Source organism: Elephas maximus, chromosome 13, assembly GCF_024166365.1.
Source record: "Elephas maximus indicus isolate mEleMax1 chromosome 13, mEleMax1 primary haplotype, whole genome shotgun sequence".
Taxonomy (NCBI): domain Eukaryota; kingdom Metazoa; phylum Chordata; class Mammalia; order Proboscidea; family Elephantidae; genus Elephas; species Elephas maximus.
The window spans coordinates 39,722,974-39,748,831 of NC_064831.1; the positions used below are offsets into that span (position 1 = coordinate 39,722,974).

Sequence of the window (25,858 nt, forward strand, 5' to 3'; positions counted from 1 at the left end):
CTCTTCACAAAATAGGTTGTAGGATTCAATTACTTGAACTTTTATAGAAAGTAAATCAAAAGGTAATGTGGCAATAAAGCCCAGAAATTCTTAGGTGTTACGGATTGAATCGTGTCCCCCCAAAAATGTGTGTATCAGTTTGGCTGGGCCATAATTCCTGGTATTATGTGATTGTCTACCTTTTTGTCATCTGCTGTGATTTTCCTATGTTTTGTAAATCCTGCCTCTATGATGTTAATGAGGGTGGATGGGTGGCAGTTATTTTGGTGAGGCAGGACTCAATCTATGGGACTGGACTGTGTCTTGTGCCAGTTTCTTTTGGGATATAAAAGAGAGAAGCAAGCAGAGAGACAAAGGGACTTCATACCACCGGGAGCAGGGCGCGTCCTTTGGACCCAGGGTTCCTGTGCAGAGAAGCTCCTAGCTCAGGGGAAGATTGATGAGAAGGACCTTCCTCCACAGCAAACAGAGAGAGAAAGCCTTCCCCTGGAGCTGACGTCCTGAATTTGGGCTTTTAGCCTACTTTACTGTGAGGAAATAAATTTCTCTTTGTTAAAGTCATCCACTTGTGGTATTTCTGTTATAGAGCATTAGATAACTAAGACATTAGGTTAACTCCATTTTTGTAAACGGTTTTTATAAATTAAAAAAAAAAAAAACTACTTACTGGCTAGTTTGACTTTTTGGTAAAATTACTTCCTTTTTTATTAGAATTCAGAGAACTAGCGAAATGATTTTGTTATTAGGTGCCATAGAGTCTGTTTGGACACATAGTGACCTTATGTACAAAAGAATGAAACACTACCCAGTTCTGCACCATCCTCACAATCTTTTCTATGTTTGAGCCCATTGTTACAGCCACTGTGTCAATCCTTCTTGTTGAAGGGCTTCCTCTCTTTCACTGCTGCTTTACTTTATGAAGCATAATGTCCTTCTCCAGGGAATGGTCCTTCCTGATAACATGTCCAAAGTACTCAAGACGGAGTCTCACCATCAATGCTTCTAAGGAGCATTCTGGCTGTACTTCTTCCAAGAGATTTGTTTGTTCTCCTGGCAGTCCATGTTGCATTTAATATTCTTTCACAACAGCATAATTCAAACACATTGATTATTCTTTGATCTTCCTTATTCGTTGTCCAGCTTTTGCACATGAGGCAACTGAAAATTCCAGGGCTTGGGTCAGGGGCACCTTAGTTCTCAAAGTGATACCTTTGCTTTTGAACACTTTAAAGAGGTCTTTTGCAGCAGATCTGCCCAATGTGTTGACTTCTCGACTGCTCTTCCCTGAGCGTTGACTGTGGATTCAAGTAAAATGAAATCCTTGACAACGTCAGTATTTTCTCCATTCGTCAGGATGTTGCTCATTGGTCTAGTTGTGAGGATTTTTATTTTATGTTGAGGTGTAATCCATACTGAAAGCTGCAGTCTTTGATCTTTATCAGTAAGTGCTTCAAGTCCTCTTCACTTTCCAGCAAGCCAGACTGTATCATCTGCATATTAGAGGTTGTTAATGAGTCTTCCTCCAATTCTGATGCCGTGTACTTCATATAGTTCAGCTTCTTGGATTATTTGCTCAGCATACAGGCTGAATAAATATGGAGAAAGGATATAACCCTGCTGCACATGTTTCCTGATTTTAAAACATGCAGTACCCCCTTGTTCTGTTAGAAAGATTGCCTTTTGGTCTAGGTTCCGCATGAGCACAATTAAGTGTTCCGGAATTCTCGTTCTTCACAGTGTTATCCATAGTTTGTAAAACCACTAAAGATATTAAATTAGCAATTATTTTAATAAATTATTGAAATATTTTCTATGTCTAGTAAAGAGAAGCAATGGAGTATCGTACCTGTATTATTTATCTATTGCTGTGTAACAAGTTACTCCAAAATTTAGGAGATGAAAACAACAAATACTTGTTATATCACATTTGCTGAGGTCAGAAATCTCAGAATCACAGAATCTCAGAGCTTAGCTGGTTGGTTCTGGCTCAGGGTTTCTCACGAGGCTGCAGTTGTGTATCCGCCAGGGCTGCAGTCATCTGAAAGCTTGACTGGGCTGAAGGATCTTCACAAATAAGTCAGCTCATCACACAGGACACCTAGCTTCCCCCAGAGTGAATGATCAAAGACAAAGGGAATGCAAGAATGCAACCAAAATGCTAGAAAGTGTCTTTTATAACCTAATCTCAGAAGTGACATACTATCACTTTTCCTCTATTGTATTGCCCACACAGACCAACTTTGGTTCAAGGTAGGGGGGATTACACAAGACTGTATCAGCAGGTGGGAATCATTGGGGGCCATCTCAGATGTTGGCTACTATGGTAAAAAAAAAAAAAAAAAAACCTTATATTGGAAAAGAAACTTCAGAAAATTGGTTGTTTTTCTGAAAGAACAATGGAAAAAATTCAATCCAGTACAATTATTAGCCCCAAATTTGTCAGGGTAAACAAACAAACTTGAGGTATTGCCTATGTACTGCAAAATAAAAAAAAGTTGGCTCACACATTGCATAAAGTGAGTTTGATGAACTCCATTAGGTTCTCAGGATCATCGAAGCTTTCAAATCTTTTATTAAAATGATGTCTGCTTAAAGAGTTCTTCATTTTTGCTGGTTGGAAATGGGTTCCTCAGAATGAACACTTTCAATCAGATCTGGTTTCTTTAAAATTTCAGAAGTCAATGTTAACAAGACCCTTTGAAAGTGAGTTTCTGTAAGTTTTGGTCCAGTTTAAGTCATAGGATCCTGTAACACTGCCTGAACACTGAGCTATATTTGGGGATTTGGCATACAGAGGGTCTGTCTTGGATTAGGTCTCAAAATACCTAAAGGATTTCCTTATACAGGCCCAGTGTCAGATACAACAGGTGCATCACTTCTAATTTTGGAAGCAGAAGCAGCCAGTTTAGAGTGGGTCTGTTCCACACTCATTCAGCAGGAATGAAGACAATAAGTAATTTTGCTGCTACATCAAGTGTAAGAGAGAGGAAATATTTTATCCTTCTATTACTTCTGATAACAAATCATGTTCTTACAAGATAACATGGAATTTTGATGAATTTTGATAAAAGCCTCTGTTTTCTTTGTATTTAATAATTCGTTTTAAAAAATACTGAAAGCGAACCCCCATTCCAGGCTCTATACTAGAATACTTGTAACTTGTTTAAATGATCATGTCCATTCTTATTCTGATTAGACTACCATCGGTGAATCAATTTTTGCAATGGAAAATAAAGACATTGTAGAGTTAATGATGCACTTGATTTCCTTTTCTTTTCAAAAGAATCCTGGGGCTTAAGAAGATGGTGACATTACTTTATCAACACAATGTGTATGCCAGCACATTTAAATACGATTAACATATGGATAAACCTTAAAATGGAAAATATGCTTGAAACACTGTCAGTCACTCAGAAATGAGATTATTGTGCCATATAACAGTGAGAAAAGCTTTTTATTTGAATGAGTTTTTAAAAATTCAAGCAATGTAATCATAACATTTCAAACACACACTCATTTCAAAGGAGAAACACTACAATGTGAAATCCCCAAAAGGACAAGTTTCTATTATATCCCACAATATTCAGAAATGTAACCTTAGCATGATATACACCGTAGGTTTTCTATAAATACATACTGAATATGAGATTATCTTCAGAAAGAATATTAAAATGAATGTTAGGAAAGGCATAGTTTTCTTTCGGCATAGCAGAAACTGGGTGGTTATAAAAACAGTCATACAGAATCTAGTCTTTTTAGGAATTCAGTTTTTAAACTCTACAGTTTACTTATTCTGAATTCCTCTGTAGATTTAAAAGGAAAGCCTGTTTAAAAAAAAAAAAGGGCAAGCCATTTGTAAATATGGTTATACTTGAAAAATTAAAAAAAATACAACTGAATGAGAAATATAGGCAATGTAAATATAGTTAAATAAAAGCAACAGGTTTGACCCGAAGCTAGATTTTTCTTAAAGTGATTCCAAAGTGTTTATATCTCTACAACATGTAAAAAATTTAATAATCGGACAATGACATTCTATCAGTTTCAGACAACTTTAGGATTCTCTGAAAACAGCGCAATTTCAGATAGAACCTTAAACGTTAAGAAATTAAATTAGAAACTCCAAGGAAAAGTGAATGCACAACTAATTAATTGCTTGGACTTTTTTCTTTTTTACACCGAAAATACTGAATATAAGTTTCTGGAATAGAATTTTCAGTAATATACGCTGGACTCTCCCCATCTGGCCTGCCTTGCCCCCATTCCAAAGTGCTTATTTGACTAATCATGTATTTAAGAAAGGACACCAGATACTGTCGTATTTTAGAAAAATAAAATTCTGGTGTCACAGAAGCCTGCCGGAAAAATCCTGGGTTCTAAAGCATAACCTGGTTTGGCCAATTCTCTTCAGCGGGTAGGAAGTTGAGCAGGAAACCATAAGCACTCTCGGAACTCACAGCACGTCCCGGAACTCATATCAAGCGGTTATAAGATGAAATCTTTAAGAAGGAAATATAATTCTAACTTTTTCGGACCAGTGACTTCTTGGTACTGGGGTTTGCAGCTACGGCGAAAGGGCTAACAAAAATGTCTGGCGAAGGCTTCGTCTTCCATAGTCCATGAGCTGGATTTCTAGTTTCTAATAGCAATCGGCAGCCTAAGGTTGATTTATGGACAGCGTGTGTCGTTCTGAACGGTGCCAGCTCCGGGAGCCTTTGCCAATTAGCTCTATTTTCTGCCTAAGCCGTTAAAGCCACCTCCATGGAAACGCCAGGGGAGCCCGCGGGGGGAGGGGAGCAGACAGGTGCGCCCTCTGTTTGGAAATACACAAAGGGCCGACATTGCCGCCGCTGTGTCCCAGGCAACTCCACGCACGCAGGGCACGCGCACTGGCCGCGGCCTCGCGGCGCGGTCGGCGGCGGGCGGGGCGGCGCGCAGGCCGCCGGGCGTCGGCTCGCGGAGACCCTAGGCCTGCTAGCGGACTGGTGCCCGGGAAGCGGACTGCGAGCGGCGGCAGCAGCGGCGCCCGCGCTGTAGGGACTTGTAGTCCGCTGGCCTCCCGGGCACCTCCCCCGGGTAGGCCGGCCCGCGCGACCCGCCCGCCGCAAGCCGACTTCCTGCCGCAGCCAAAACTACACCTCCCGCCGTCCTCTCCGCTGTCGGGCCGAAAGCGAAAACAAATTCTGGGCTACGAAGGTGCTGCTCTGTGCCGGGCGCCCCCTCCGGCTTCCCGCCCCTCCGGCGCCCTCCCGTGAAGTGGGGAAACGAAAGGCCGCCTCTTTCCCTTTTGGTTTCCTCAGCTTCTGGAGTGGGGAGCGCGCAGGGACGCAGGCCTGGCTCCGCGTGAGCCGGCTTCGCACGCGCACCGAGGGCGGGGGTTTCCTAGCCTCACACCAGTCGGGACGAGCAAACTTGTAGGGGCGGCGACCCCTCGGCCCGTGCCTGAGCCGGGCAGCGAGGCCACGGGGAAGTGACTTCTTACTCTTGGCTTTTTTTTTGTTTTTTTTTTTCTGTTTCTCCCCGTTCTTCCCGGAGCGAGGTCCCTCTGGGAAGGCGGCCGCGTGCGGACAGGCATGCATTAGGCAGGCCTCCCCTATGCGCCCGGAGAACGCGGACCTGTGCCTGGGGCCGCCGCCACCTGCAGCCGCCCGCAAAGCCGGAGCCGCCGCCTGCCCTAGGCCGGGGCGTCGAGGAGCCGGCGGCGCGGCCATGTGGGGCTAGCCCGCGCCGCGCCTGGGCTGCGAGAGGACCGGCAACATGGAGGCGGCCGTCGGCGTCCCCGACGGCGGGGACCAGGGCGGCACGGGGCCCTGCGAGGACGCGACGCCCATGGACGCCTATCTGCGGAAACTGGGCTTGTATCGGAAACTGGTCGCCAAGGACGGGTCGTGCCTGTTCCGGGCTGTGGCGGAGCAGGTAATTTGGCGGGGCCGGGGGGCTAGCGAATGCAGCCCGGCGGGGCCGGGGGCCGGCGGGTCTGGGTGGGAAGCGGCGGCGGGCAGTTGTCCGGGCCGTCCACGTCCTGGGCGCGCGTGGACCCGCTGTCGTCACAGCGGCCCATTGTAACGACGGAATGGGACGCTGCTTTGGGTCTTAAAGGTGTAAATCGAAACTCGGAAACCTATAAAGTAATTGGGTGGTGTCCCTCCTGGTAAAGAGGTAATGAAGACAACTTGAGAGGTTTGCGCTGAGTACGTACAGTTGATTGATTGGTAGGGACTTGGCGAAATGATATTTTTTCAGTTTTGCTCCGCATTTACTTTTTGTAATCGAAGCGGTCACTGCAGTAAACTAGATGTTTCCTAGAGGAGGTGGTGCACCAAACTTTAGTCGTGGAACATATTTTTTTCTGCTTCTGAACTTTGGAGTGTGGGGTAGTCAACCACGCAGATGTCACTTGAATTAAGAGGGCAAAATGTGCACTTTGGGAAAGCCAATCTTTTAAAATTATGTGATGTTTTTAAAAAATTGCCCTTACTAGATCCCACACCGTATTATGTTCTGCAAGGCAGAATTTACTTTTTGTAAATACTGTTGGTAGGAAGGATATCGATACAACTGGGGATTTTCTAGGCCCTTCTTGACCGGATTTTTCACTCTTAAGAGTCAAGACCACTTTCTAATATAGTTGCTTAGGAAGGTATTTCTGATGTGTTTGAGAGGGTGTAATCTGTTGTATAACCCTGTGTAATCGTTGGTATGTAGTCACCGAAGCCCATCTTATATTGAAAAATAGCTACTGAAATAGTTGGATAAAGGTTCGCATTACTGCCCTGCCGTCCATCTTTTTACCTTTCACAGTTCGCTCTTCTCTGTGTCTTCCTCCATCCTTGTCCTGTCGCCCCGTACCTCCTTTATGATGATGTTTTTCCCACCTTTTTTGAATGCTAGATAGCTTTCAGAGTTTATTTGTGAGTAAATGGTTTACTTAATGAACTTTTGGGGACCAGTCTATATTCATCATTTCAGTATTCAAAAAGTCATTCTCATTTGATTTCTAAAGGTTCTTGTTTTCACATCCAGTAGATAAAATCTTTTTTTTAAAATAAGAAATTGATTTAATGGGTACAAACCTTTGTCAGTAGGTTGCAGGCGTTGCCGATCAGACTTTCTTTCTTTCTAAAGCTCCCCAAACCAAGCTCTGTCTTTTTTAGTTCTATTAGATTTCTCTAAATTTCAGAAATGTGGGATGTTAACAGTATTACCGTGGTGTGTAGACACACACACGCACACACCCAGTCCTTACTACAAGTAGGCAAACAGACTGTACCATTTTTGAATTTTCTGGATTTCTGTCTGTCTTGCTTCCTCTGCCTCAGCCTCTCTGGACTCCTCAGCACCTCCAGAAACAGGAAAAAAAAAAAAAAAAAGCCCATATTTATCCATACTATTAGTTCCAGCAAGAGTTTGATAAGGAAGGAGGTACATAGAAATAAGGTAGTTTGGAGCTTATTTGGAGCTGGATTATCCAAGCCCTTATTTATATTGAAGCAGAAAGGTGTGTCTGATTACAGTATTAGGTACAATAGATATTTGCCAGTCTTGATCATCCAGAAGTCTCTTATAGACATATATTTTAGTAGGAAGGGATCTATGGGTATATATTTTAGTAGAAAGGAGCACCAGCTAATTACAGTAGGAACTCACTGCTAACATCAGATAACACATTTCTAGTGTTTAGGTTAGGCATAAGGGAATATCTCCAATTATGCCACTGTGATTTTTAGTGTACTGGCTTGAGGAGCTCAATGCCGTGAACTTTGTAGTGAAGCTCAGTTTTTCAGTAGACGTGGACTAAGGGTGTAGCCATCATAGGCAGAGGCCAAGTGTGTGTGGGAATAGGGAAGTAACACCTACTTCAGGTCTCCTTTTAAAATGTGTACAAAGGACTTGTTTTTTGCAAATAATTTTTTCGGTAAAATCAATATAAACATTCCTCATTTCTAAGGAATCAAAGTAATCTAAATGGCAGTCTTTAGAGACTTGAATAGTCTTTCCCTCCAAATTACCTGATTAGATAGGCCTTTCCCTTTTTACACTTGTAGACTTGGGCTTGTTGGAGGCCTGACCTGAATCAGCTCCACAGCCTTGGAGCTAAAAATAGGGCACTCTTAGAGGATCTGCGAAAGCGGCCTGTTTCTTCTGCCTTTCTTAGTGCTTATCACTATATTGTATAGATTACATATTACACACAAGGTGGGAAAGCCTCCTGTTCTGGCTTGTTTTTATGTACATAATAGTTTGCAAAGATAAAAGCCAAAAACCAGACTTGTTACCGTCAAGGCGATTCCAACTCATAGCGACTCTATAGGACAGGGTAGAACTGCCTCATAGTTTCCAAGGAGCACCTGGGGGATTCAAACTGCTGACCTTTTGATTAGCCGTAGCTCTTAACTTCTGCGCCACCAGGGTTACCAAAGATAGGGATTTGTAAAACCATTTAAATTCCTCCTGAGTGACCTTGCATTTGTACAGTAACTTAGTTTTTAAGGTGGTTATTTAATTTTACTTGTCTTGCAGCGCGTGGTTTTGTAGATCACCAGGAATCCACCCATTGTGAAAGTTGCTGAGAGGCTTGCTTCTGAGTAACAGGTTCAGATTGTGTATGCTAAATCTTTGTTTAAAGAAGAGAAAAAGCAAGAGATCGGCCTGCCATTGTTTTTGGTGGAAAATAAGCTTTACTTATGTCTGCCACCTGTTGCTAGGTAAATGGCTTTAAGGCCAGCTTCTTTTTTTTTTTTTTCTCTTTGCTAACTGCAGGAAAGCCCTATCGGATGACACTGGTTTACTCAAACTAATAATACCTTGATTTATAACAGTGTCTGGCACGGCTTCTGTGAAAGAAGTATTTAATGTTTGTTGAATTGGCTATCAAATTAGTAGTGTGGTTATTTTTATATGTATAGTTTTTTTTTTTTTCCAAGATAGCAATGAAGGTGCACTCAGTTAAACTGAAAACAGACACATTGCTAATATCAGCCAGTGCATCTTCAGTGTGTCTCAGTGTGTTTGGACGTACTAGCTCTCCAGACAGTTGAGCCTGTGCTTCTGTGAGTATAAATGAGCCTTGGCTGTTACCCGAAGAGAGATGTGAAATGTGCAGCTGGAGCACCTCTTTTTCTGAAGTCTCTGCTCACTCTGAACATAAGGGAGAATCACTCTTAAAGCTACTTTCTCTTAATATGAATTCTCAAGAGATTGTGGTAATAGTTTGAGATGTGGTTACTTTAAATGTGTCAGGTTTTTTTGGTTTGTTTTTTAATCTTGACCCTTGAGGGTGCCAGGACACCTTCATTTGGGACACTTAGTAATACAAAAGAATTTTAATCTCCTTTTTTAAACACGGGAAAATTTTTTGGACTAGCCAAAGTCTTCCTAAACATTTGATAAGAAGTAGTAGTTTGTTTCAAACCAAACCTTTAGAATTTCAGTGAAAGACAAAATGACAGTAAGTTATTCTTTTGTTGAACGAGTTGTTTAACAAAAGAATACAGAGACTACAACATGAGAAGATCTGGTTCACACTTTGTAAGGTGTCTTCTTTCAGGTGGTGCTTTAAGATTTGGGGCATAAGAAAGATCCCAAGGACCTTGAGGTGACAGCACACAGCAGTCTGTGTGCATCCTGTGTGCTGTTCACTTGGTTCATTCAAATATTTTATAAGCTTAATAATTAAGGATTTAAGAATGATCACTAAAAAACCCAGTGCTGTCGAGTCGATTCTGACTCATAGTGACCCTATAGGACAGAGTAGAACTGCCTGAAGAATGAATATCCTTAATTTTTCTGAAATCATGGTAGGCTTAAATTTCTACATAAGGTCACTACCAAACCCAACCCAACCCACTGCTGTCTAGTTGATTCCAGCTCATAATGACTCTATAGGACAGAGTAGAACTGCCCCACTGGGTTTCCAAGGAGTGGCTGGTGAATTCAAGCTGCTGGCCTTTTGGTTAGCAGCCGAGCTCTTAACCACTGTGCCACCAGGGCTCCTGTGGTCACTACGGACCTTCAGAGTTATTGGGAAAGAGAATTCTGTCTCCTGCAGGCTTATAGCCTTGGAAGATTCCTGTTGAAGTTGCCTGTTCTCTTTTTCAACAAGCATGTTGTTGTGTGCCGTCGAGTTAATCCTGACTCATAGTGACCCTACGTCACAGGGTAAAACTAACCCATGGGGTTTCCAAGGCTGTAGTCTTCATGGAAGCAGGTTGCCACATTTCTCCTGCAGAGTGGCTGGTGGCTTCAAACCATCAGTCTTTCAGTTAGGCCGAGTGCTTAACCACTGTGCCACCAGGGCTCCTTTTTCAACAAGCATTAAACACTGCATAGCAGAGATTGATTTATGAGGAGAAGAGTTAGAATAGAGGGCTGGCCAAGAGAGGAATGTGTCTTAAGTTTACAAAGATTTCCTCAAAGGAGTGATCTCAGTGACCTGATGGAAAAATGGCCTTTATGGCATGACATTTGGCTTAAGAAGTGCTACTGCTAGTACGTTTGTATATGTCATGTCATTACTGTGGTGAGAGGAAGAGGTGGAAATGAATTAGAAATTATAGAAAGGGAAATGGACTGATATTTTTTGGTTCTTAGGTTATTTTAGGGTGTGTAAGAAGGCAGCTCGATTGTAACTTAAATCCAGTTCTAACAAAAATGCTTAATAGTGTATTGTTTTTTCTTTTTAGGTATTGCACTCTCAGTCTCGCCATGTTGAAGTCAGAATGGCCTGTATTCGCTATCTTCGAGAGAACAGAGAGAAATTTGAAGCGGTAATTTGTGATTTCAAATGTGTAATGGTATCCGGACTTGCATTTACATTTTGGTCTTTAGAAGTGGTCTAGTGGAACTTCACAGGCTGGATCTTAATGCAGGTTTTGAAAATAACCGTTATAAAAAACTGCTTTATTGAATATAAATCCAATTATATTTGTGAAAATTTTTGGCCATTTTGGGAGATTGATTTATTCAGACATTTAGAAAGCTTCTGTGAAGGATAAGACACTGAGCTATTGGGGATGGAAGGATGACCTGGGCAGTGTCTTTGCACACTTAAGAGTGAGCTTTGTCTGATGTGGTCAGGAAATTGGGTGTTGTGGTTAAGAGAGGTTTCTGTGATTGGGAACCCCTTAATAATTAAAAAAATTTTAGACGAGGTATAAAAACTATGCTGAGCATAAGTAATACAGAACCCTTAAATTGATCAGAAGGCATTTATAGATTTTTAAAAAAATTTCAGGCTTTATTGTACAGTCATATCAGAATAGTATAATTATGTAAAAGATGATTAATAGTTAATAGAGTGTTGTATAACAACTTGCTGAATGTGGCAGGCTGTGAAATAAGATGTCACAGTGATGCGTTTCTCATTTTACGTTGAAAGCTTTATGGGCGTACTAAAAACCTGTTGCTGTCGAGTTGATTCCGACTCCCAGCAACCCTATAGGACAGAGTAGAACTGCCCCATAGGGTTTCCACAGAGCAGCTGGGGGATTCAAACTGCTGACCTTTTGGTTAGCAGCTGAGCTTTGAACCACTGTACCACCAGCATTCCAGCATGGACATGCTAGTGACTAGTTTTATGACTATGACCAAGAATTATGTCACCTGACAGCCGTCACTGGCATTTCCCCCTTATTAACTGGTAAAGAACATTGGTGCTTTGCAGATAACTCGTTTCTAAGACTTAGTGCGTCGAGTGCTTAGTTTGGATGTGTCCTTAGGTTGGTTTTCCTATCCTTCTTTATTCAAGCAAACGGTTCCTACCAGTGACATTTTTCTGGGTGCCATGTTTTAAGATGGGCAGTAATATATTCCACAGAAGAGTTACCTGCTTGATCATGAGAGTTGAAACTTAATTTTATGAAAAAGCTGGTAATGTTGCAGCTAGATAAGATAATACTGGGGCGCGGTAGGACGAGGAGGAGAAGTGATCTTTGTTTGCTCCAGAGAATAAAACTCTGATGTTACTATTGTTGTTTGTTGCTGTGGAGTTGATTCCGGCTCATTGCTAATATTGGTTGAGTGCTCACTATGTGCCAGGCATTGTTTTTAGTGCTTTGCTTCTATTTATTTATTCTGTACAATTTTATCAGGTGTGATCAGAGATTAAAAATTCCAAGGAGGGAAGTTTTTTATAACAAGAGCCTTCTAACAGTTTTTGTCGGCCAGAATTGGAAAGGGCTGACATGGGAAAGGGCATGCCTTGTCGCTGACAGTGTTCAGTCAGAGCCTGGATGGATTGGATGCAGGATTTTATTCGAATACCCATTAGGTCTCTTCCAACTTTAAATGGTTCCTTTTTTTAAGTCTATAAATAATCTAACACAGAATAGTTGCCTCTGATTTATTATATTTAAATTACATGGCTATTAGAAATTTATTTTGAAACTTAAGGCACTTTTTGGAAATTTGACAGGGTACAGTCTATAAAAGAATCTCAATCTTATAAAAAAAAAAAATCCATGGGAATCTAAAAGATTTTTATAGACCAGAGAGTGTACTTTAATGTTTTTAAGTAAATACCCTTGCAGAATTAGCTGGGACAGTAATTTAAGTCAAATTAGGTTTGATTTCTCAGACAAATGTCTTTTAGAGCCTTTTCAAATTATTGCAATGAGAAGCAAAATATTAGGTTATCACATGGCTCAAATAAACCCAGTTTTATTTTTATGTAAAAGTAATAATAAAGTAGGCGGTATTAAAAAAAATTGTAGATTCTACGAAGTACCTTTAGCATTAGTTATCAACTCTCTTTTTGGTGCAACTAACCTAAGAGATAATGAATCCTCATATTTGTGTTATTAAGCTATAATATTTCTTAGGCAGTGTAGCTCTCTTTGCTTTTTTCTCTTCCCTACACTGGTCACTACCAGATTAATCTTCCCGAGATACTGCTTTATCATGTAATTTTTCCATTGAGAATGTCACCTGCAGTGACGTCGAGTTGCCTTCCTCTTCAAATCTGGAAGTTCTGCCTGGGCTCACAGCCCTCTGCACACAGGCCTCCGGCCCTGTGTAAACAGGTCCCTGTCGGGTTCCATGTTCCTGTGGCTCTCCCCAGGTTGCTCCACTCCTTCTGGGCAGCCGCTCCTGTCTTCCCAGCAGTGTTGTCATTTCCTCCTCAGCCACGTTATCCCTCTCCTGTCCAGCCTTCATCTTGAGTCACTTCTCTTCCAGGAAGCCTTTCCTGGCAGCATTTCTATCTTTAAATTCTTTTACATTTTGATGCTTTTTACTAAATGATTGGCATATATTTTTATAGCTAGGTTATGTTACTCTCCTTTATAACCATAACTGACGTGTCCTAGGTTTGTGTAAGCACTCAGTAATTCAATTGAACATTATTTACGTATTACGTAAGAGGTTAACTGACCCTTTTTTTTTTTTTTTTGTAGTTTATAGAAGGGCCATTCGAAGAATATTTGAAACGATTGGAAAATCCACAGGTATGCAGTAATCTATTTCTGTTTTTATGTATCCCAATAATGCATTCAGCAGTCACTAAGAAGATGAATACTACCACGTGTGGAGGGGTTATGTGGCAGTATACCCTGTTATAAACATTTCTGACAGACATCTCAGGTGCACATTTTACGTGGTGTCTAGTGGGGAGGCAGTTGGAGCCTCGCTCAGGGCAGAGTCATACTGTCTTTGTCTTTGTCATGATGGCATGTGAACGTAGCATAAAAAACCTATAGTAACACTGGTGGTGATTTTCAAGATGCTGTGTTAGTGTGTGTAGGGGGGCTTGGTGGGAGGGCAAGGTTTAAATGCTTCCTTAGGCATCTGAGGAGACAGTTCTTTATGGAGGTTCCCTTTCACATGATCAGCTTGAGAGTGGGGAGAGGCTGATGCGAATGAAAATGCCAGCACTTCCTCACAAAGTCCCACTGCCACACTTTCTCAGTCGTGTTGAAGTTAAAAGAATTTTTCTCTTTGTTTTTTCTGCCCGTAAAACTAATATTCTCATTGTAAAAATCTAAACATTATGGAATTCCACGTAGAATGTTAGAGTTTTCCATCACCCAAGGGGTAATCACTGTTAAAAATAATAATCAGCAAAGGAAAAAGCTAAGAAGAGGCAGGTGTAAGGGAGTGAGTGTACTGTGAAAGAAGGGGTGTTAGTCTGGTGAATGATTAGTGTCTCCATTTAGTTCCCTAGCACTAGTTCGAGTACCTCTTGTGGGCTGGGAATTGGCAGGCACTGTGCACTAGTGGCACAGTGGTTAAAGCACTCGGCAGCTAACGGGAAGGTCAGCAGTTCAAACCCACCATCAGCTCTGCGGGAGAAAAGACCTGGTAATCTGCTCTTGTAAAGACGACAGCCTAGAAAACCCTGTGGGACAGTTCTCCTCGGTCCTGTAGTGTTGCTGTGTTTTGGGGTCAACTTGACGGCACAGCAACAGTGTGGGGATACCGAGGATTTAGAATCTGTTCTCAAGGTGTTTACTTGTAGTAGAGAAGCCTGTCTAAATGCACATTAGAGAAGTACATGGTCATACAAGGTACAGATGTGATGCTATAGACATTCAGCCTTTATTTCCATTTGGGAGGTAAAGTAAGGCCTTGAGAGTGAGTTGGCATTTGAAGTATGAATAAATTCTGAAATCTGTTTCAGAAAGAGAGTATTTGTTTCTGAAACTGAGGCAATACTGTACTTATTGTTAGACCTAATATAATGTGCACATTTCTTCATATATTAAACAAAAACAAACCAAACCCAGTGCCGTCGAGTCAATTCCGACTCATAGCGACCCTATAGGACAGAGTAGAATTGCCCCATAGAGTTTCCAAGGAGCGCCTGGGGGATTTGAACTGCCAACCCTTTGGTTTGCAGCTGTAGCACTTAACCATTACACTACCAGAGTTTCCTCATATATTATTAAACAATTAAAAAAAATTGTACCTGCACAGAAGGGCATTCTAGGCAGTAGAAACTGTGAGCACGACAAGTACAGAAAACAGCAAATTGTTGAATTGGTTGGAGCGTGTGAAGGAAGGAAGTGGTGAGAAGTCAGTCAGAGGGCAGGTCGGAGCTAGGTTTAGTAGTTCGGAGCCTATGCCTGAAGAGGCCAGCATTTCCCAAAGTGTGATGCACAGACCATCTGCATCAGAATCACCTGGTATGCATGTAAAAAATGAAGATTCTGGCTTCCCCCAGGCCTGAATGGGCTCAGGGCCTGCATTTGGCATTGGAAAGCTGTTCAAGGCTTTTGAGGCAATAAGTGAGATTCTCAGAGTCTTATGGTAAGAATTTCAATCTTACATTTTAGGTAATAGACTAACATTGCAACTCTCACCTGACACAGTTCCTCCTGCCCTTACCTGCTGTATTTTTCTGTTGTGCTTATTTAACATGCTGTAGATTTTATTTGTTTTCCTTGTAGAACATAAGCTTCAGGAGGACGGGGTTCTGTATGTTTTGTTTTCTCCTGTGACCCCAGAGCAAAGAATAAAACCCGTTGCTGTCGAGTAGATTTTGACTCATAGTGATTCTGTAGAACAGAGTAGACTACCCCAGTAGAGTTTCCAAGACTGTAAATCTTTACGGAAGCAGACTGCCACATCTTTTTCCCACTGAATGGCTGGTGGGTTTGAACTGTAACTAAGTGCTTTAACTACTGTGCCATTAGGGCTCCTAGAGCCCAGAATACTTCTCAGAGCCAAGAATAGTGCCTGACATTTTTGACTGCCTGAGTGGATAAATACAAGAATACGTGTTAAATGGTTTAGAGGGGGATGAGACCAGAGGCGGAAAGACCAATTGAAGTTTTTTTTTAATTGTTTAATATATGGACAAACGTGCACACTATATTAGCTATAAAAATAAATACAGTATTGCTTCAATTTCAGTGACAAGTACTCTCTGAAGGCCTTTTCTCTAAATCCACCCGGACTATGCTTTTATCTGAATGGTTCAGATACTGAGTTTTGTCCAAATGCCACGATCAGGTTCATTTCTCTGAAGTTGACATGTTTTTTCTCTCTTAGTTTATAAGTGCTCTTTGAAGGCAAGGATTGTATATTTTATTGCTTTTGGAATTACATAGTTACCTTTCAATTTGAGGTCATAGTAGATGATCAGTTTGTGTGTGCTGAATGAATCTCTGTCACATTCTGTGGGATAGGTAGGAAAGATACACACTGGAACATTAACTCTTGTCATCTCTAGGTAGTGATATTACAGATGATTTTTACTTTTTTTTTTAATAGAAAATATAGGTAATGACAAGGAACATTTAGCAGAAAAAAACCCACAATGTTATTTTAAAGTAATTGTGCAACAGTTCAGTCTGTGGAGTTAGGAGAGCCTGAGCCAGGATGGACCCAATGGGAGTGGAGAGGAGACAGAGGGAGGAAGTGAGGTGGCGCGGATTGGATCGAGACTGGTTTGATTTGGGCGTCCGTAGGGGAGAAGGAGTGAAAGTTGCTGCAGTTCTGAGCACGTGGGACAGGTTGTCTCTGCCTCCTCGCTGTCTGGTCAGGTTTCTTTCTGAAAAATGCAGGTTTTCTTATTCTTAGAATACCCCCTTTCCAGTCTGATCAGATTTCTCCAGATGTCTTAAGTATCTCCTGAACGGCTGTTTCTTCTTTGTTATTAACAACAAATATTTATAAATCTTCATTCTTTTTCTCTGGTATAAGAGATGTGTAAAATGGAAACAAATACAGTTAATGCCGGGTTATTAGGGTAAACTCCATTACTTCCTCCAATTCTCAGGGAAGCGTCTTTATTCTCTTAGCTAAAAGGTAAGTGGAGCATTTTGACAAATGCCTCAAACTTTTGCAGAAATATGTATATACACACACATGCGCAAACACACACATACATATATACATATATATATGGAAATCCTTGTGGTGTAGCGGCTTAGAGCTATGGCTACTAACCAAAAGGTCGGCAGTTCAAATCCACCGGGTGCTCCTTGTAAACTCTATGGGGCAGTTCTACTCTGTCGTATAGGGTTGCTGTGAGTCAGAATCAATGGCGGGGGGTTTGGTTTGGTTTGTTTAGTTTTATATATATATACACCTCATGTATGTATGAGATAAGACGGACATATAAGATTGACCAATTTTAAGTGTAAAATTTGATGAGATTTGATAAATACATACAGTTCTGTAACAACCACCTTAAATACCATACAGGACATCACCCTTCAAAATTCCCTCATGTCCATTTGCACTTAGGATCCCCTCCCGTCACCCTCTGGTTTCTGGCAACCCTGGTGTGCTTTCTCTGGCTAAGTTTTGCCGTTTTGTAGACTCATAAATAGAATAATACAATGTGTAGTCTTGTGTGTGTAGCTTTCACTTAGCATAATTGAAACATTTTGAGATTCATCCATGTTGGTGTATCAGTAGTTATTATTACTATTATCTTTCTAATCACTGAGTCATCATCCCTTGTATGGATGTACTATTCAATTCGTTTATCCATTCACAGTTAATGGATATTTGTTTTTTCCAGTTTTGTGCTGTTACGAGGGAAGCAGCCATGAACATTTGCTTATAAGTCTTTGTGTGAACGTATATTTTCTTTTCTTTTGGGTTAATACCTAGGAGTGGAATTGCTGGTTCGTATTTTTTTTTTTTTTAATGATAAATGTATGTTTAATCTATTGAGAAACTGCCAGTCAGTTTTCCAAAGTGACTGTACCATTTTGCTTTCCCATCAGCAATATATTGAGAGTTCCAATTGTTACACATCTTTGCCAGTACTTAGTTTTGCCATCCTTTTTAGTTGTAGCTGTTGAGTGGCTGTGTGGTGGTATTTCATTGTGGATAATGATGTTGAACATCCTTTTATGTTTTTATTTCCCACTCATATATCTTTGTTGGTGATAAGTCTGCTTGTAGCTTTTGCCCATTTTTTTTTATCGTGTTTGCCTTTTTATTAAATTACAGGTTGTGATACATATTTTGCAAGTATTTTCTTTCAGTTTGTATTTTGTCTTTTCTTTTTCTTGACAATGTCTTCTGAGGAACAAGTTTTTAATTTAATTTAAAGAACATATAAATTACGCATTTTTGGTATATAGTGTTTCATTAGTTAAAACAGATTTTGCAGAAATTCTTTAATCTTACCCACAATAAGGAAGTATATCAAACATAAAAAATGCTTGCTTTGGATGTTAAGGTGTAAACTGCATTACTTCCTCCAGTTTTCAGAGAAGCATCTTTATTCTCTTTGCTAAAATAAAAATTTAGTCTTAAAAAATTTATTCTGAAGCTTAAATACTTATAAAAAACGTATATTGTTTGAGAAATAACACTTTATGTTTGACATTGGGGGACAATTTTCCTTTTTTTTAAGAGCTGTAACACATTTCAGATAAACTGGAAACATTGCTTGTGTTTGTGATCTAAGCAGACTGATATCTTGAGGGATTTCCTCTCACCAGAGACGTCACTGTTGGAGCGGTTAATGAGAGGCCATGATTGTTAGGCCGAGGCCTATTTTAAGAAATCTATTTTAATATCTGTCACTTATTTCATTTTGAAAACCAGAGCCAACTTTTAAAAACTGTTAAAAAGTCTTTTGGGGAAAGATTGCCCTTTTCTGAGATCGAAATATTGTCTAAAATCTCATTTTTTTTTCCCCAAAGAAAAAGTGGCAGCATTCACTTACCAGAGCTGTATGTTTGTATGTTTTTAGTGACTTCTGATATTAAGGCTTTACCAATTTCACAAATAGTATAGGAATACATTCTCATGTTAAAAGTCTTAAAAATATAGGTATATACAGAATGAAGGGTGAAGCTCCTACCTTTTCCCCTATTTTGAACTCCCTGTTTTTCACTGTCAGTAGTTTGAGATGTATACTTCCATTCTCCTTTATACACACACGTGCGTGCACACACACACGTGCAGATAGGCATACTTTCTTTTTGTTTAACAGAAATAGGATTATTTTATCATGACCTGCATTTTTAACTTAATAGCCTGAGAGATCTTTCCAAATCAGTTCGTATGGATATATACCTCATTGTTTTCAATGTTTACAAGATGTTCCATAGTATGGATGAGCCTAAATTATTATTTATTATTTGCTGTAAAAATGGTGGAGCAAGTGGCACAATGGTTAAGAGTTACGGCTGTTAAACAAAAGGTCAGCAGTTTTAATCCACCAGCTGTTTCCTGGAAACCCTATGGGGCAGTTCTACTTTATCTTACAGGGTCACAGTGAGTCGGAATCAACTCGATGGCAATCGAGGGGTGAAAGTGGTAGCATGGCGTCAGACCACCTGGTATCACTTCGCAGGGGAGAGGGAGAGTCACCATCAGCATCAACCCAGGGTTGATTCCTAAGAGGTGGAGGGCAAACATATTTCCAGTCTCCAACCTTTTTACTAATTCTGATCCCAGCAGTCCATCCCACGGTACTCTCTACTTCTCTGCTAGGTTTGGTAATTTATTACAGTGGCCACACAGAACTCACAGACAATACTCAAGATTATGAGGTTTATTAGGGAAGTAACAGGTTACAGTTCAGGATGAGGAATGACTCAGGATACAGTTCTTCAATCAGGATAACTTCTTTTCAGGCATGCCTGCAGTCAGGTCTCTCTCTGGCCCTTGGCCTGTTGGCCTCTCAGCCTCTCAGCCTGGCCTCTGCCTTGCTAGAGCAAGCGTTATAAAGCTCTTTAGCTCCTCCAGTGAGTGCCTGGGGACATCTCATTGTGCCAGTAAGCCTTGGCCTGAAGGCAGAAGGCACTTGGCTCTCTCACTTAGCAAATCAGTGAGCCTAACTCTGCCAAGTGCCTGGAGGCACCCCACTCTGCCAGCAAGCTTCCTACCTGAAGGTGCTCTCTTGCTCCGTAGGTTGGCCTCGCTCGTGGGCTTCCCAGCACACTATCTCGTATGGTTTGGTTCTGCTGCTTCCTTCTCTGCCGTGCTTGCCGCTGTTTCTGTCTTGTACCTTCTCCGGTGTTGCAGCTCTGTCTCCTGGGTCTAGGAGGTTCTCCGCACAGGGACCCCAGGTCCAGAGGATGGACTCCACTCTCTACACTTCTTTCTTGGTGGTACTGAGCCCCACCTCCTTCTGGGATTGGTACCCTTTAAGCCTAGTGGATGGTAGAACTGGCCAATCCCCTTGTCAGGCTTCCATACACCTTATTTGCATCCCCCCATGCTCCCCCCCCATGCAAGGGTCTCATGCACCTTATTTGCATTATTAACAAGTTGTCCAATTCCCATGGTGGGCTACAAGCACCTTATTTGCATAGTCCCATCAGTCATTTTGTGGAAGTAATAAGAGCATGCATGGCTAGAAGGGCCATATTAAGTAATTCACTGCATTGCACTTATTTTTTGATGGAATCTTAGGGTGTCCTTTTTGTTTCTGTTCTTTTCGTTCTATTATAATTAGCTACAGTGAACATCCTTGTTTACATACATTTTTGTAGACATAAAAAATATTTTTTCCAGGATAAATTTGTAGGAGTTGGTGGGTCAAAGAGTATGGGTATTTAAATTTTCATATACTGTCCAGTTGCCTCCCAGACAGGCTTAAGTACTATAGAATTTCTGCCTTATTTCAGAACTGCTCATTTTGTACCTTTATTCTCTCTGAAGATAAGAGCACATGCCATGTGCTGAACTCTGTCCCAGGTACTGAGTTGGAGGACAGAGCCCTTGCTTTCACCAAGTTCTCAATGCACAGATGCCATCTGGTGGTCTTGACATACATCGAGAGGAACTATCATTCGAACCTGTTACTAAGAATTTTTACATCAGAGACTTGGACTGCTCTTTAGTATATGTTATAGCCTGTTTTATCCAGGTGTTTTTATAATAGTCACAATGCTAATGACATTAGAGAGCTTTTCTAGTAGAGGTATATTGTAAAAAGTATGAGACACTTATGTGCCAACTTTTTTTTCTTCAATACAGGAATGGGTTGGACAAGTGGAAATAAGTGCCCTTTCTCTTATGTACAGGTAAACATTGTAATAGCATAAGTAAACAAAAGTAGATAGTATACTGTATTATCTTTAAAATTAAGCCATTTTGTACATTGGTTGTTAAGCATCTTTTCTAATTTTTTTTTTTTTTTAATCACATCAATTAGATTTTGACATTTAGGTATGTCAAATTTAGACATTTCTTAAAATATTTTTGGAAAGGAGTATAGAAATTTTTTCAGGCTATGTCGTATAACCTGTATCACTTTATAACCAGCCTTATAGAGAAATGATTTATTTTGTCTAGGTCAGTAGCATTGAATGGCTCCTAGACCAGAACTGAAGCACTGTGTTTATCGATTTTATTACTTTTAACCAGTTGAGGAGCAGATGAGTACCTGCCCCATATGTCTATAAATTTCGTTCCTACAGTTTCTGTGGTCTCCTTTTAGAATTACATCTGAAGTTGTTGTTAGTTGCCGTTGAGTCGATTCCGACTCATGGCAACCCTATGTGTGCAGAGTAGAACTACTTCATACAGCCTTGAAAACTCTAGGGAGTTTTCAAGGCTGTGACCTTTCAGAAGCAGATTGCAGGCCTGTCTCCTGAGGTGCTCCTGGGTTATACGGATTCAAATTATGTTTAAATTTTTATCTTAAAAAAAGATTCATTTATTAAGGTGTTTTGCAACTTAGTTATCTCATTACTATATTTTACCTACTCTCATAGGGTCGCTATGAGTCGGAATCGACTCGATGGCACTGAGTTTGGTTTGGCTTTATATCACTAGTGCCTAGAACGTTGCCTGGCATGTATTAGGCACTTGAATAAATGAATGAATGAAAGATTAAATTTAAGTTCATGAAATATTTTCTATCAGAAATAATTTCTAAATGTTATTTTCAGGAAAGATTTTATAATTTATCAGGAACCAAATGTTTCTCCGTCACAAGTAACTGAAAATAATTTTCCAGAAAAGGTAAGAATTTTTCCGAGTGCCTATAAAGAATTTAAGTACGGAAACTGCTCAGTTGCCCCCCGATCTCCTAATCTGTAATTTTTAAGTGACTTGAAATATTTGTGTGTGATGGTTATGGCATTCTGAGTTTTTTAAGTTCCTATTAGTCATCATCTTTTAATTAAGTATATTATTTTGTATTTTCCCTTCTACAAATCACTGTGTTGAACTCTTACATTTCAGTAGAGGAAACAATTATGAGACATTAGTGTATATGATGAACTAGACTATTAATGTTTTGCATGAGTATAATAAACATTAGATGGTAAAATAATTTGTGAAAGTAAATTATACCATTGCATCAAGGGATACTTTGGTAATCATGATATATTTCCCATTGTAAAGATGGTTCACTGATTAGGGTGTTATCACAAACTAGAAACAATGGAAAGTTTTTGTGAATCCCAGATAGAAAAAGTGCATTGATTCATTAAGAGAGCTTTGTTTTAGTTGGTTATTTTGGAATCATGCAGGCCAAGTTAAAGCGACTTGTGTGTCACCATTGTGGTGAGAGGGGTATTGAGTGAACTGCTACCTTTACAAGACCTTGGGGATTTTTCCAAAGGGCTTTGCTCTGGATCTGGCTTTTCCAATACAGGTTTTGGAATGTAACACATTCTAAACAAAATCAGTATACATTTCCCTTGAGCAAATAATTGCCTCTTTGGATATTAAACTGTAAAGAAGGAGGAAAAAAAATTTATCTTTGATTCTACCTCCTAGAGGTAAGGATTATTCTAGCCTTTATACTCTATTGTTATTTAAATAGTTGAAATCATGTTATTTTCATAAATGGTCTGTTTTTTATGATTCCATAAGCATTTCTTTTTAATTTTAGTTTTTGGTAACAATATATACAAAGTGAAATATATACCCATTCAACAGTTTCTGCATGTACAGTACAGTGATGTTGGTTGCGGTCTTCATGTTGAGTCATCATTCTGGTTCTTGTTACCAAATTATTTTACCCCGTTAACTTAGACTCACTGGCCACTAAAGTTTTCATCTGTGCTTTAGAGTTATTGTTGTCAGTTTAGATAGATCATTCTCTAGAAAAGTGCAGTGCTCAAGGTAACATTTTTTTACTAATTAAGTTAAACTGTTGTTTGGTTTTAAGATGACTTAAGGAGATGTTTTCAGTTCAGGGTTTAAAGATTATCTCAGGACAGTAAATCGAGGGGCTCCCTAGTCTCAATGGGTCCAGTAAGTCTAGATTTCATAGGGATTTAAAATTATGTTCCACATTTTCCCCCTTTTGATCAGAGTCTCTCTACTGAATCCTTGATCAAAACGTTCAGTAATGGTAGCTGGGCACCCTCCAGTTCTTCTCTTCTCATGGCAAAAGAAGCAGTAGTTATGGAGGAACTGCAGTCCAGTTCGTTTTGCAATTCCTAGGTCTCCTTCTTCTGCTGGTCCAGATGAATGACTAGAGACCAGTTGTATCTTGATGTCCGCTTTCAGGCTGTTAAGACCCCAGGCACTACTCACTGAACTAGGAGGTAGGACAGAAACTCTAAAACAGTATTAGGCCAGTTGACTGAATCGTCCCATGAAACCGTGACCCTAAGCCATTGAACCAAGAAAACTAACCCCATGAGGTGTTTGGTTATATGTACATAGTATCAATAACTGCCCTCTCTTTTGTCGTCGTTGCTGCTGCTATTGTAAAATTGTATGTAATATATTTGCCATTTTGCCCATTTATTAGTCAAGTTGTATAACCATTGCCCTTAACTGATGTCAATTTTCCCATCACCGCAGACAAAACCGCACTACTTCCTGGAAAATGATTCCCTCTCCCTTCCCCCGCCTGTGCCTGCTAACCACTGATAACCGTTGGTCTCTATTTCCTGTTCTTGTCATTCATATAAGTGAGATCATACAGTATTTGTGCTTTTGTGATTAACTTATTTCACTCTGAATGTCTTCGAGGTTTGTCCACAGTGTAGCATGTATCGGGACTAAATATCTTTTACTGGCTGAGGAGTAGTCCATTGTATGTAGGTTCCACATTTTTTTTATCCATTCATCTGTTGATGGGCATTTTTTGCTGTTGTGACTAGTGCTGCAGTGAACATAGGTGTACATATGTCTCTTTTTGTCACAATTTTTAGGTCCCTAGTTTTTTTAGGGTATATACCTTATAAGTGGAATTGCTGGATCATACAGTAGTTCTATTTTTAATTTTCTGAGGAATTGCCATTCCATTATCCTTAATGGTTGTACTTCTGCATTCCCACCAGCACTGGATAAGGGTTCTGATCTCACATCCTTGCCAACATTTGTTTTTTTCTGTTTTTTGGTCATTACCATTCCAGCGGGGGTGAGATGGTATCTCTTTGTAGTTGTGATCTGCATCACTCTAATGGCCAGTGGAAGCCCAGGTGGCGAAGCGGTTAAGAGGTCAGGCTGTTAAACAAAAAGGTCAGCAGTTCGAACCCACGAACTACTCCTTGGAAACCCTATGGGGCAGTTCTACTCTGTCCTCTAGGGTCGCAATGGGTTGGAATTGACTCAATGGCACACAACAGTAACAACAGTGGCTAATGATGATGAGCATCTTTTCATGGGCTTGTTGACTGCTTAAATATCTTCTTTGGTGAAGTGTCTGTTCATGTCATTTTCCCATTTTTTGATTGGGTTATTTATCTTTTTGTTGTTTAGTTGTAAAAGTCTTATATGTATTTTCTATGTTAGACTCTTGTCAGATGCATGTTTCCCAAAGATTTTTTCCCAGTTTGTACATTGTCTTTTTACTCTTTAGAAAAAGTCCTTTGATGAATGTTAAGTACTTAATTTTCATGATGTTTCAGTTATCTATTTTGCCTTCTGCTCATGCAGTTATTATTGTATTTGATAAGCTGTCACTTAAAAAAACTAGGTCTTGTGGCTTTGCCCCCTGTGTTTTCTCCCAGGAACTTAATGGCTTTGGATTTAACTGTTAGGTCCTTGATCCCCCTTAAGCATTTTCCTAAGTCACCGAGAATTGCGTCATAGGTGACCACGTTGGAGTGTTAAGTTGCTTCTAAAATATTAACTTTATTTTGGGGAATTACAGTAATTCAGAAGCATTGGAGACATAAGTTGCTGTGTAAATGTCATTATATGAAGGACTTGAAATATGTTTTTCTTTTTCAGGTATTACTGTGTTTTTCAAATGGAAATCATTATGATATTGTCTATCCCATAAAGTATAAAGAAAGCTCTGCTATGTGTCAGTGTAAGTATTACTCCTGCATTTATATAGGAAATTACATCTCGAAGCTCTACAGCCTTATTGAAAATGAGTCAGGGCAAATCTATTCTATTCTGCTGTAACACAGAAGGTATTTCTGAAAGCTTTAGGTTACCAAAAATATTGCCTCAATAAAAAGTTGTTTCAATAGGGGGAAAAAAAAGTGCTAATGGCTAGAGTTTGACTTGTAAATACAGTTATTTTTTGTCTGCATGTATTTCAGCATTAAGGATTTGTATGTGGTTTTAAAGGTGTTAATGTATAGGTTGAAAATCCAAATGTCTGAGCACATCAAACATTTGATTTTATTTGTCTATAGGATAGGGTTTCTTACCCTCGGCACTTTGACATTTTAAGCCAGCTAATTCATTGCTGTGAGCTGACGTGCGTGTGGTAGGGTGTTTAGCAGCACTCTTACCTCCACCCAGGAGATGCAGTAGCATCCTTCCATTATGATGATCAAAAATGTCTCCAGCCTTTGCTAAATGTTACTTGGGGTGCACTGGAGAATTACCTTCCATTTGAGAATAGTTACTATAGAGGAGTAATGACCTTTCCCACTTTTATCCCCATCATCATCTGTCTGGCAAAGCACAGATCGTTCATATAAATAGCAGTACTGCATGTGTGACAGCTTTTTCCTGTGTTTTTAAGGTGTTGCAGACCAGTAACAATAGATGGAAGGCAAATTGTTTTTTTAAT

The 25,858-nt window shown here is 40.1% G+C and overlaps 1 protein-coding gene across 1 annotated transcript in view; it reads left to right on the forward strand.

Annotated features, from left to right (window-relative positions):
• The first annotated feature begins 5,077 nt into the window (after positions 1-5,077).
• Positions 5,078-25,858, forward strand: part of OTUD4 (OTU deubiquitinase 4) — a 49,642-nt gene continuing 28,861 nt past the window's right edge. The window contains exons 1-6 of the mRNA XM_049905778.1: positions 5,078-5,916; positions 10,683-10,766; positions 13,392-13,442; positions 20,893-20,939; positions 21,810-21,882; positions 25,060-25,141. Of these exons, the coding sequence (XP_049761735.1) occupies positions 5,758-5,916; positions 10,683-10,766; positions 13,392-13,442; positions 20,893-20,939; positions 21,810-21,882; positions 25,060-25,141 (496 nt within the window). The 5' untranslated portion in view covers positions 5,078-5,757. The remainder of the gene's footprint in view (positions 5,917-10,682; positions 10,767-13,391; positions 13,443-20,892; positions 20,940-21,809; positions 21,883-25,059; positions 25,142-25,858) is intronic.